Genomic DNA, 13,881 nt, shown 5'->3' with positions numbered 1-13,881 from the left:
GCCTATCCTCATAAGGCATGCCACTCAATCCAGGCAACATCCTTGTAAATCGCCTCTGCACCCTTTCAATCTTTTCCACATCCTTCCTGTAATGAGGCGACCAGAACTGAGCACAGTACTCCAAGTGGGGTCTGATGAGGGTCTTATATATCTGCATCATTATCCCCGGACTCCTAAACTCAATCACTCGATTGATAAAGGCCAGCACACCATACGCCTTCTTAACCACCTCCTCCACCTGCGGGGCCGATTTTAGAGTCCTATGGACCCGGACCCCAAGGTCCCTCTGATCCTCCACAGTACTAAGAGTCTTTCACTTTATATTGTACTCCTTCATCCCATTTGACCTGCCAAAATGGACCACTACGCATTTATCTGGGTTGAAGTCCATCTGCCACTTCTCCGCCCAGTCTTGCGTCCTATCTATGTCCCTCTGTAACTTCTGACATCCCTCCAGACTATCCACAACCCCACCAACCTTCGTGTCGTCGGCAAACTTACCAACCTATCCCTCCACTTCCTCATCCAGGTCATTTATGAAAATGACAAACAGCAAGGGTCCCAGAACAGATCCCTGGGGCACACCACTGGTGACCGACCTCCATTTAGAAAAAGGCCCACCTATACCCACTCTCTGCCTCCTTTGGGCAAGCCAGTTCTGGATCCACAGGGCAGCAGCCCCTTGGATCCCATGCCCTCTCACTTTTTCTAGAAGCCTTGCATGGGGGACCTTATCGAACACCTTGCTAAAATCCATATAAACCACATCTACCGCTTTCCCATCGTCAATGTGTTTAGTCACATTTTCGAAGAACTCCACCAGGCTCGTAAGGCACGATCTGCCTTTGACAAAGCCATGTTGAGTATTCTTGAGCATACTAAACCTCTCCAAATGCTCATAAATCTTGTCCCTCAGGATCTTCTCCATCAGCTTACCAACCACTGAGGTTAGACTCACCAGTCGGTAATTTCCTGGGCTATCCCTATTCCCCTTTTTGAAAATAGGAACTACATCTGCAATCCTCCAATCCTCCGGCACCTCTCCCGTCTCCATCGACGATGCAAAGATCATCGCCAGAGGCTCTACAATCTCTTCCCTCGCCTCCCACGGTAACCTGGGGTACATCCCATCCGGACCCGGCGACTTATCTATCTTGATGCCATTCAAAGATTCCAGCACAACCTCTTTGTTAAAGTCCACATACTCAATCTTTTCAGTCCACCGCAAGCCCACAGTACATCCACCCATGTCCTTCTCCTCTGTGAAAACCGAGGCAAAATACTCATTAAGCACCTCTGCCATTTCTACTGGTTCCGTACTGATTTTCCCGCCTTCACCTTTTATAGGCCCTATTCCTTCACGTCTCATCCTTTTACTCTTCACATATTTATAGAACGCCTTAGGGTTTTCCTTAATTCTACTTGTCAAGGCCTTCTCGTGACCCCTTCTGGCTCTCCTAATTTCCTTCTTTAGTCCCTTCCTACAAGCCGTATACTCATCTAGATCCCTATCTTCGCCAAGCTCTCTGAACTTTAATTCTCAAGAATTTTTAATAGATAAACTGATCTCCTGTGGCATTGGACATGGAAGTCAAGATTCAGCATTGTTTCCAGCTGATAGGGAGTGATGCAGAGATCAAGCACCAAAGTAAAGTGAGATGATGGGTCATAACTTCAGTGGAGTGGCAATCATGGTCAGATTGCCACTTTGCTCCATTATACATACGTGGGCGGCACGGTAGCACAGTGGTTAGCACTGCAGCTTCACAGCTCCAGGAACCCGGGTTTGATTCTTGGCTTGGGTCACTGTCTGTGTGGAGTTTGCACATTCTCCTCATGTCTGCGTGGGTTTCCTCCAGGTGCTCCGGTTTCCTCCCACAGTCGAAAGATGTGTGGGTTAGGTTGATTGGCCATGCTAAAATTCCCCCTTCGTGTCCTGAGGTGCGTAGGTTAGAGGGATTAGAGGGATTAGCGGGTAAATGTGTAGCGATGCGGGGGTAGGGCTTGGGTGGGATTGTGGTCAGTGCAGACTCGATGGGCCAAATGGCCTCTTTATGCACTGCAGGGTTTCTATGATTCTATGATACCTTATTCAGGAGCTGCACCTTCCTTACCCGACCCTCCGACTCAGGCAGGGTGAGGAAAGCGCAGTCCAGCTGTTTAGGAATCCTTGCATCTGGTGCAGTGGGGAAAAGAAAGTCAAGGCCCTTTATTTACAGCACTAGCTGCTGTAAGTTAAAAGTCGTTTGAGGAACCAGAGAAATGGTAGGTGGGTAAGATGGGTGGGAGATCAGTGGGAAGAGGGAGTTGGGGAAGATCGGTCGGGAAAGGGTTCAGTGCAGTCAGGAAAGGGTTCAGTGGTCAATGGGGGTGCTGTTGGCTGGTCAGTGTTGGGGGGGGTGATCAGTGAGTGGTGTTTGGGTGGTTGGTGGTGGGGTTCAGATGGTTGTGGGAGGCGGATCGGGACAGTAGTTAGCGGGTGGCGGGTTATTTGGGAGTTCAGAAGGATGGTTGGGGGGGTTCAGGTGGTCGATGGCGGGGGGGTGTCAGGAAGGTAGTTGGGGAAGATGATTAGGGGATTAGAAGCTTAGCTGATGAGGGGAAGTCAGGGGTAGAGTGATTGAGGGTTTGCTAGGATAGATGGCGGGAGGGTGGGTAGTCGAAGGTCAGGAGGATAGTCACAATGTGGGTAGATATTCAGGGGATGGGTATAGTTGGGGGGGTTGGGAGGGTCGTTGGGGGTGAGGGGTGTTGCCAGGGGCTGGGAGGGTAGTTAGGGGATCGAGATGGGAGTTGGGGGTGTGGCAGAGTTGCAGGAGGGGCTGGGGGGATGGGTGTGATCGTCAGGGGTTGGATATAGTCAAGGGATTTTGTGGGAGGACCTTGGCCTGGAGATCAGAAGTATGGGCCCATAAACAAAATGTAGTGAGTCAACAACAAGTAGAAAAATGTTACATTCCCATGATAATTTAAAGAACCAACAACAAAAATATAAAAATATCCCTCAAATAAATATATAAAAGTTCGAGTCAACCTCTTGTGATATTGCAGGTGGGAAGCAAATCTATGGGCATGTTTCATATCAAGCAGGAGTAGAGGGTAAGGAGACCTCTAAACCTGTCTCATTGGTGTCCACAACTATTTGGATTTATTCTGAATCCTGAGGAGGAATTCCGTTCCAGTGTTCCATCATTGCACCCCACCTGAATTGTGCCTGGTTTAGGGCACTAAGGAATGTAAGCCCATCTACTTGCAAAATGCTGTAATTCTATCTACTTACGTTAGTCTCAGACATTGATCTCAACTCTAAATTCATAAGCAGCAGTTCATGTTACGTTACTGTGAAATAATTTAACTACATGTGGACTATCTTACTTATTTCATCAATTAACCTTTCTACCAATTATTTGCCAACTGAGTTTCAGCGCAGCTAACTTCAATATTAATTTAATAAACACTTTTCAGTTTATGGTGTTTTGTCTGACTTACTCTTTGATAATTGGAAAGAAAGTGTTAAGCAAATACTCAGCAAATTTTGTCAGCACTGATAGGAGCATGTTACTGCAAATACTAAGGATAGCCCAAACTGGCTAGGGCAAGACAGTTCAGCAAGCCAACTTTATGCATCAATAATTCCGAGGCATCGATGGGAGGAGAAAATCTACACAACAAATCAAAATGTCTGAGAAGAATACCTGCAGAGTATATGGGCAGGGCGAGTGCAGTTACTCAGATAAGAATTCTGTACACAAATATACATAGCACAGTGGATAGCACTGCTGCCTCACAGCGCCAGGGACCCAGGTTTGATTACCAGCTTGGGTCACTATCTGTGTGGAGTCTGCAAGTACTCCTCGTGTTTGCGTAGGTTTCCTCTGAGTGCCCCAGTTTCCTCCCACAGTCCAAAGGACATGCTGGTTAGGTGCATTGGCCATGCTAAATTCTCCCTCAGTGTACCCGAACAAGCGCCGGAGTGTGGCGACTAGTAATTTCATTGTAGCATTAATGTAAGCCTACTTGTAACATTAATAAATTAAAAAAAGCAGGAGAAATAAAAGAGAGTTGGAAGCACAGATCCTGTGAAAGGATATGATGTAATGAATCATAATGTTCGCTGCAATAAGATCATTAAAAAGAATAGGGAATTTGGGGAGTAGCATTGTTAAAATACACAACTATCATTGTAGAAATAAGAGGTTTCAGAATGGATGAACAGGCAGTAGAAAAGAACAGCAACGGATGTAAGACTCTGGTAGGGGTTGTCTGCTAATCAGACAACATAGGAATGAACTTTTCAAGGTTCAATGCCAAATCCAAGCACAGGTGTGCACCACTTACTGCTGTTCTGTTGTATTTGCTGGGATTTCCATTTGGCAAGCCTGCCAGGAGCCTCATGCAAAGCTGAACCAAGTAGTGAAGAGAAAGATACCCCAAAAATAAGTAAATAATTATTGTAATGGGGTTGGGAGGAACAGGAATGTTCTTCAAGGCTACATTAGAACAATGTGGGCCAGAGCTGCCCTGGGATCCCCATACCCCACAATTGCCCCCCACCCCACATCTTAGATCCCATTCCCCACATATGCTCTCCTGCAGCCTCTCATATGCCTGATTCATGTCAGCATCAGCAGAGAGCTGTAGATTCATTTGCACCATCCCATAAAGCTTTTCACCTTTATCTGAAGTTTAGGATTCAAATCCATCAATTCAATAGTTTGTTTGGAACAAAGGTGAAACAGCATCAACTATCACTTCAGGAAACAAAGTGAATGGAAACTTCCACAGCGCTGGAACCTATTTATGACTGTACTTTAATACAAGGGAAGTTGCAGGAACACCACTACCTGCAAGTTTTCTTCCAGGCCACACACCATCCTTGGAGCTATAATCGCCATTCCTTCACTGTCGTTACGTCTAAATCCTGGAACTCCTTTCCCAACATCACATGGAGTGCAGCGATTAAAGAAGGTGGCTCACTGTCACCTGATACTACAGGATTGACATTAACAGGAATAATGGGTACCTCTTCTACCACAGGCAGTTCATTACTATTTGCTTCCACAGAGACATCAGTTATATGGCTATAACAGGTCGATCATGTACTTTGGTGCGTACGGGTTCGAAAACATTTCCTGACGGCAGCATAATTGGGCTGGCATTGTGGCACAGTGGTTAGCATTGCTGCCTCACAGTGCCAGGGATCCGGGTTCAGTTCCCGGCTTGGGTCACTGTCTGTGTGGAGTTTGTCCGTTCTCCCTGTGTCTGTGTGGGTTTTCTCCGGGTGCTCCGGTTTCCTCCCACAGTCCAAAGATGCACTGGTTAGATGCACTTGGCCATGCTAAAATCTCCCTCTGTGTACCTGAATAGGCACCAGAGTATGGCAACTAGAGAATTTTCACAGTCACTTCATTGCAGTGTAATGTAAGCCTACTTGTGACACTAATAAATGATAATAATTGCTGGAGCATCTACCCCTCTGCTTCTCAAGTGGTTCACACACTTACGAACAATTCATCCCTCCATGTCCACTGGGATCCGAACTTAGAGTCAATAGTTCCGAAGATCCAACTTGATCCACTATTGAATCATAAAATCCCTTAAGTACAGAAGGAGGTCATTCAGCCCATCAAATCTGTACTGACCACAATCTCACCCAGGCCCTATTCCCGTAACCCCATGCATTTACCCTGCTAATCCCCCTGACATGGGTCAATTTCGCATGGCCAATCAACCTAACCCGCACATCTTTGGACTGTGCTGAACTCCATGAAGAGCAAGTCCAGTGAAGAATTGAATCAGGAGAATGAGAACTTGAAGAAGGGAATGAGAAATTATCTGAAGAGGTAAAAACATTGAAATTGGCTGCAGAATCAGCAATTCAGACAGCGAACGAAACCGAGATTACCTGTCAGAACAAGAGTGCATCTTTGGACTGTGGGAGGAAACCGGAGCACCCGGAGAAAACCCACACAGACACAGGGAGAACGGACAAACTCCACACAGACAGTGACCCAAGCCGGGAACTGAACCCGGATCCCTGGCACCTGGAGGAAATCAATGCAGACACAGGGAGAAAGTGAGAAAGTGCAAACTCCACACAGATAGTGACCTGAAGCCGGAATTGAACCCGGGTCCCTGGCAATTTGAGGCAGCAGTGCTAACCACTGTGCCACCGTGCCACCCTTCATGTTTCATGTTATGACCTCATGTCTTTTTATGTACTTAATATGGGGTTTTTATTGTTGTAGTGGTGATGGCTCATTGATAAGATCCAGAGGCTCGTGTGTTTCAACGTAAATTGGTGGGCTTTAACAATGTACCTTTAAGCAAATATCACCTTGAGATTTTTTCACGTGTGAAGGGATGGTCGTAGTACTTTGTTTCTGGTACTTAGGTTGTGTGATAAAGTTTCTTCTCTTTCCAGCATTTCAATTTGGCGTATTTTTCATCGATCATTTTATCATATCGGCACTTGGTGCTATTCCATTTGCATGACCATTTCAGCAATCTTGTTCTGACAGGTAATCTCGGTTTCGTTCGCTGTCTGAATTGCTGATTCTGCAGCCAATTTCAATGTTTTTACCTCTTCAGATAATTTCTCATTCCCTTCTTCAAGTTCTCATTCTCCTGATTCAATTCTTCACTGGACTTGCTCTTCATGGAGTTCAGCACATTCTATATTGTCTCATGAATTTTACCTTCTTTTTAATTTTATTTTATCAATTTTTGCATTTTGTTTTCAAGTTTGCTATCTGTCATTTCATCTTGCTGCTTTAATGTCTTATCTAGAGCTTTAATTCTTTTTGCTGATTCCTCTTTTATATTCAATAGTTCTTAGTTCCTTTTGAAGTCATTAATTTCTGTGTTTCTTCTGAGGGGAATTCATCATGCTCTTATTGGACAGACACATTCCCCAAATGAAACCTTCATTTCTACTTGTCCTAACTTGAGCCAAACTCTTTTGGTTTCATTGTTGGTCAGGTCTGCCTCTGACAAAGTATTGACTTGTTTCCATTCTGCAATTCACTTGTTGCCCTTCTTCTGGGGTCTTTCATTGCTGTCTTTCTGGGGCCTTTCATTGCCATCTTTCCAAGGTCTTTCAGTGCCTTCCTTCTGGGGTTTCTCACTGCCCTCCTTCTGGTATCTTTCAGTGCCCTCCTTCTGGGATCTTTCAGTGCCCTCCTTCTGGGATCTTTCAGTGCCCTCCTTCTGGGGTCTTTCATTGCCCTCTTTATGGAGTCTTTCATTGTCCTCTTTATGGCGTTTTCTATTGCTTCCTATCTGAAGTCTTCTATTGCCTTCTTTCTGGTGTCTTCTGTTGTCTCGTCTGAGGTCTTCCATTGCCTCTTCCTTGAAGTCTTCCATTGCCTCTTCATTGATAATGGACTTTTTTGAGAGTTGCCTTCTATCTGGGGTCTTCTCTATTTTTCCTGCCCATAGCCATTTGTTCCTTCTTGAGGTTGCTGCTTTAAATGCATTACCTCTTTAAATGTATTGCCACTTTAAGACTATCACTTTTCTTTTACTGAACTGTTAGTAGTTGTCATTTTTTCTCTGTGTTTTTCCACACTTTTGAAGTTTTGGTGGGAACCCACCTGCCTTTTTTTTGGATTTTTAAAACTTGGCACTTTTAATGAAGGAAAGCCCTTTTAATGATTTTTTTCTGGCTGTTTGGAGAGTCAATTTTTTCCCTTTTTATATGTGCTTTTTTTTGTCAATTTCACTGGCACTGGTGGCAGTAGTGGTCCAAGGGGCTATTGTTTTTATAACTTTTTAACCTTTTTAAAAAACAGACTAAGGACTTCTACTTGCTTGAAGTCCACCAATGCACCAATTACTCCTACGGAACAACCGTAAGTTCTGCTTCGATGGGAAGCTTGTCAGTTTCTGCCCCTTGATTTTCCGCACTCCTGGAGACCTCCAGTTGCTCACTTGGGATTTTTTTCCCCTTTTTCACTTAAAGCCTGCTTGCTGTGTGTTTTTTTAATTACAAAAAACTTTGCAGTAACTCCTTTTTTGAAATTACGTTCTTTTTTTAAATTTAAAGCTGAAGCTCTTGTTTCTCAGGATTATTTTCTCTTGATTAATTTTTGATACATTTTAAAACTTTTGACTGTACCAGCCAATTCGGGTTTGTTCTGCGTCTGTCCCTAAGGGTCTGGCAATATCTCAACATCTCAAATGGGTCCAAAGAGAGGCATTTGGGTGAGTACCTTTCTTTTCTCCAACATCGATTAAAACAGGATACTCACAAATGTTGGGCCAGAAGCAGTGTCCTGATAATTTTATCCTTGTCATAGACTTCATTAGAAACACAAAAAGGTACTTATTAATAAGAAAAACTGCAGAGCAGCCACCCGGCTGCCCCAGTTCCCTACATGTCTCCAGCCTACGAGGGGATCCCACCTGCTGGGGTGATTACCCACCTTGACTCCCAATTGATCCCTCAAGCCAGGTGGCCCTTACTTTGCTGTGTAGCCTCAAAAGGGACAATTGCCACCAAATCACCACATCGCCCAAATGCAATCTACAGTTCTAGCAGGATTGAAGTCCAGAGATGATTGTGGAACAAGCTGGTGGATTAGTGGGGCTCTTCCTGTTGGTCATTGATCGCGTGATGTTATTGATTTTATATTAATATCAATGCTATAATAACATTTGTCGTACTAGAATTTATTTCTGTGCTTTTTAACATATATGCAGATAAACTTCAGTTATGTGGTACAAATGGGAAGCTGGGGTTATTCGCCTTAAAGGTAAAGAGAGTTTGCATTTATATAGAATCATGGAATCCCTACAGTGCAGAAGAAGGCCATTCGGCCCATCGAGCCTGCACCAACAACCATCCCAGCCAGGCCCTTTCCCCGTAACCCCATGTATTTACCCTGATAATCCCCCTGGCACTAAGGGGCAATTTAGCATGGCCAATCAACCTACTCTGCACATCTTTAGACTGTGGGAGGAAACAACAGCATCTGGAGGAAACCCACGCAGACACGAGGAGAACGTGCAAACTCCACACAGTCACCTAAGGCCAGAATCGCACCCAGGGCCCAGGAGCTGTGAGGCAGCCGTGCTAACCACTGTGCTACTGTGCCACCCACATTGTATATAGCCATTTATATAGCCATTTCATAACTTCAGTATGTGCAAATTCACTTTACGGTCAACAAAGTATTCCTGAAGTGTAGTTACTGCTGTAACATAGGAAATGTGGCAGTCAGATTTACTCACAGTTAGCTTCTATAAACAGTAATGTAATAATGACCAGATAATCTGTTTATATAATATTGATTGAGGGATAACTATCGGCCAGGACACTGGAGATAACTGTCTTGCCCCTGTTTGAAATAGCGCAGTGGGATCTTTTACGACTTTCTGAGACGGCAGAGAAGATTTAGAGGAGGTTTGATAGAGGTGTTCAAAAGCATGAATAGTTTTGATAGACAAATTGAGAAAGGAGAAATTATTTCCAGTTGTAGAAGGGTTGGTAACCAGAGGCAACTGGCAAAAAAAACAAGAGGTGACAGAAGGAAACATGTTTTTACTCAGTGAGTTGTTGTTATCTAAAATGTGTGAGTTGAGAGAATGGTGGAAGCAGATCCAACAGCAACATTTAACAGAGAACTGGATAAAATACTTGAATAGGAAAAAAAATTACAAGGCTATTGGAAAAGAACAAAGGAGTGGATTAATTGAAGAGCCCTACCAAAGAACTGCCACAAACATGATGGACTGAATGGCCTCTTTCTTTCTAAGATTCTATCAAACCAATTAATATATTAATGTAGAATATCTTATACAATAGAAAATAAGCTATAACGAAGTATTTGACTTCTGCAACATGTAGTATAAATTTTATCAAATAGTTATCTGTGTTAAGGTTTTATTTGCAAATTCCTAAACTCCTAGATAGAATTGAGAGTTGAAACCAAAATGCATCTTACATTTTGACAACTGAAAGTATACTATTCCTTAACTGTAAACTTTTATGGTACTTTTTAACCATTGTGAATTAAAGTGTAAAAAAGCAAACTTACTTTATCCTCTTCTGCTCTGAGGTCAGGCATGGTACTGATGGATAGATTAACTACAGTAATGGTGACAAATATGACAGAAAGGCAGGCAAAGATTTTTCCTGGGAGTCCTGACTGGGGGTTTTCCACCATATCCCTGAGTTTTGACATGAAGTGATTACATCTCGACGGCTCAACCAAATCGCCCTGCTTTTCGCCCTCCGCCAGATCTTCCTCGACGGCGTTCATTTCGGCAAACTCTTCGATCTTCTGCAGGTATCGGCGGCGACAGCACCATTCCAGATGGCCATCCTCGATGCCCCAGTACAACAATTCCTCCTGGAAAGAAAGGGCGCACATCTCCCTCAACAGCCTCAACTTCCCAGCTCTCAGGAAAGTCAAAATCGTCCTGAAGGCGCCCGGGTTCCGGTCGAAGAAAAACTCATTGCAGGTCACGTCGTAATCGTCGCAGATTTTCATGATCTCGTCAAAATTGTGGCAAAATCGGAGCTGCCCCAGACGCGTCAGCGGGAAGTCGTCCAATGTGGTCCATGGCAATAAATATTTGATCCCCCCGACGTTTATTATAACGTGGTGTTTGCGATCCTCTGGGAATGCGCTGCCATACAAGTAGTCTTGAGAGTGCACCAGGTGGGCTCTGTTGTAAAACACACCTTTCAGAGTCTGGGTTTCATTGTAGATTGTCTGGTTAAAGGAGTTGTCAGAGGTACAGCTGAGGGCGCTGTAATCATAGTCCGAGCTGTCTCCTGCCAGCAGAGTCATTCTGAATGCAGCTCCTCACATCACTCAGCACACTTGGAAAGTGCAGCAAACTACAAGAAATCAGACAGAGACTGAAAATTGTCAGATAATCACTCATGAACATTGATATTTAGCGGTGCGAGGCCACTACAAAGTATGCATGACTAACTCAAAGCTGCCCTTCTTGTGTCTTAAAGAGCCATGCGGTATGATTTACAACACATCATGAGTTATAATCATCAGCGGTGGAGAATATAAATCATATCCCAGCGGTCTTTATCCGCACAGCTTAGTTCCCATTTAAAACCTGCAGTTTGCTCTTTAATTGCTAACTCAAATATGAATTACCCTGCCATTAAATCATGAAATACAAATCCTTGTGAAATTATGGCATTTTAATTCCAAGTGATTAATCAAGCAAACGTCCTATATACATTTAGGGAATTCTTTTTGCATTGATTTGTGAAGCCATTAATATAAAATGTGGGTACTGTTATTAAAATGTATTGATTAAGGTGGCACATTTCTATGGCCCCATTCCATATACATTTAGTTACATGTGTTTACTAAAATACTTACAGAAAGGCAGCATTTGCTGGAGTTTTCCATTAAGCGGCCCCGGTAGTTTTACTTTTTTGCACGTTACAATAATCTGTATGATATTAAATCCGAAAGATTAATGTATATTTTTCACTGTATCTGGCATCAAGTGCAACAATTTGTCCAGATGAAGCGGGCATCAGCGAACTGCTCTTGAAACCTGTGTGGCCACTTTCCAAAAAGGCTCTGTACAATCCTGCAGATAACCAGAGTTCAAGAACAATCCAAGTTTGTTGAATTTAAAAACTTGTTTCTGTAGGTTTCAGTAACGGCACTAATTGCCTCTCGCTGAGCCTTTTGTGGATGTTACACTGTACTCACAGAAGCCTTTCCCATCTTGTAACTGTAATTAATACAATATAACATTACTGTCACTACTAAATGGATTCGATATTTAGCTGGCGTGGACATTCAATTTGAAAAAAAAACAAACTTCTGAAAGATTAATAAATCACAGAGTTGTAAACTGCTCAACTGAAAATCCCGGAGTGAGAGACTGTTGCTGTAAATTTATAAAGAAATACAGATGACAGCTTGTAGCTCTCTAAGTATAGAACCACCGTTAAACAAACATTGCTAGATGCAGTGTATACAGCATTGTGTACATTTAAGCTTTTCCAAATGCATCATCTCGTCAAATTGATGACCGAAGTCAAAGGGAATTCAATTGATAATAAAATAAAAATACTTAAGTAAAATCCGATCCAGTGAGATCCTGGTTTGTCGACTCTGAATTAAATTTGAAATCACATCAGTTTATTTTCTAATGGTTTCATTTGGAGAGAAGTGCAGTTTTGAATTTGTCAGAACACTATAGCACACATATTTATTATATATCTCCACCTGTTGCACTTGCAGATTGCTGATATACATTTGTGTTTTTTAAACACTGGACTCAATAATAAACACTATTCATTGTCATCTGTCACCACAAGCTGCTACGCAGCAACATGCAAAACAAGCGCCGCCACCATACCGAAAACTAGCGGTGGCTGTGTTGATTCTGTGATTAGGCACAAAAAAAGCTTTAACATCTTCAAGAAATGGGGTGAAACGAACAGCATATTCCAAATCACAACTGCATTAGAAACAGCCAGAAAGACAGTGTGGCTCACTTAACTTCCTGACGTGGAGAAGTATGCTACTTACTAGTAACTGTGCGAAGTAATTGTTAATGAACAGAGTTTCGAGTCTTGACCATATTAGAAGATCCATTCAAATAGACATTAAAAAGGCTGACTTAACTGGAAATAAACTGTTAAAGCTGACGGGGCGAGGAGGGGCTTCTCCCCCTCGTCTCTGAATGTCGCCAAGTTTCAAAAGGGGTTCCGTGATCTCTTCTTAAACCGGGGGTAATAACCTGGTTTACTTTGAATCTTCTCCTCTCTGACGTCCCATCATCGAGGAATGTTTTTTTTATATAAGAAACACACTCGTAGCCTTTGCAACTCAACTCTGAATATACTTAACACTTACCACGAAAATCATCCCAGGCGGTGAATGTTGCCCTGTTTCCCTGTTTGGGTGAAGTTATTCTTCACACCGCGGTTTGAGTCACTCTGCACACAACTCGGCAGCACCTTGCGCCCCAGCGTCTCTCCATATAAAGTATGGGGATGGTGTGTAAAGTACAAGAGGATCCTGGAGCCAACAGGCTGCCGGCTAATCGTCTCCAGCAAGACTGCACTGACGCCACCAGGAGGACGTGCTGGCTCTCCGAGAAGGTTTGAGTGAAACCCATGGCAACCCGCGCTTTCCGAATGGAGGATTTCCCCCCCGCTCTGAAAATGGAAATGATCCAGCTGGGGAGGGGGAAACAACAGTCCACGCTGCACACATTTGCCCTAATAAAAGCGGCAACTTCTCCCGCATTTTCTGAGTGATTCATTAACCCCAGTAGAAGATAAACGCTCTGTATATTAGCACACTTACTTGCTTCTCAAATATGTAAAACGTGAGCATTATGATGGAGTATTGAATATAGTTTATGTTAGATTCGGTACTGAGATGTGCTGCAAAACATGTGTGTGTAGCAGTTCATTTTCTGAACTTTTGCCATTACATTCTGAACCTGTTACCCTGAAATTTCACCCAGCTACATCCTTTTTAAAAATAAAATGCTTTTATGTCTAATTAGAACGCAGGACTGCCAATGGTGGATAATGATTAGCAGAGGAAGGAAGGCAGCACAAAGGAACATCAAATAATAGGGCACCTTAATAAATCACAACTTCATCCTGGTCATTGCCCATTAATACAACATTTAACTTTCTTCACTCTGTGTTTTAATATATTAAATCTCATATATATTTATTCATTTTAGTTCAATTTTATTTGCATTTGTCATGTTTTGGCCACTTCCTTACTTTTTTTCCGTTGCTTGTTCCTTAAACTGAAAATGACCCTAAATGATGTTTACAGCAGATTGATTTGCGAGTAAACATGAACTTATTGCATCAAATCGCTGTTTATTTACAGAAGAGTTGCACTAAATGCATCGAAT

General features: G+C 43.1%; 1 protein-coding gene across 1 annotated transcript in view; it reads right to left on the bottom strand.

Annotated features, from left to right (window-relative positions):
• Positions 1-13,066, bottom strand: part of kcng1 (potassium voltage-gated channel, subfamily G, member 1) — a 28,759-nt gene extending 15,693 nt beyond the window's left edge. Inside the window, exons 1-3 of the mRNA XM_078236449.1 lie at positions 12,855-13,066; positions 11,358-11,430; positions 10,041-10,849 (exon numbers count right to left, since the gene is read on the bottom strand). Of these exons, the coding sequence (XP_078092575.1) occupies positions 10,041-10,799 (759 nt within the window). The 5' untranslated portion in view covers positions 10,800-10,849; positions 11,358-11,430; positions 12,855-13,066. The remainder of the gene's footprint in view (positions 1-10,040; positions 10,850-11,357; positions 11,431-12,854) is intronic.
• Between the last annotated feature and the right edge of the window lie 815 nt (positions 13,067-13,881).

This window comes from Mustelus asterias, chromosome 20 (assembly GCF_964213995.1).
Source record: "Mustelus asterias chromosome 20, sMusAst1.hap1.1, whole genome shotgun sequence".
Lineage (NCBI taxonomy): Eukaryota > Metazoa > Chordata > Chondrichthyes > Carcharhiniformes > Triakidae > Mustelus > Mustelus asterias.
This window is presented reverse-complemented; position numbering and strand designations above follow the sequence as displayed.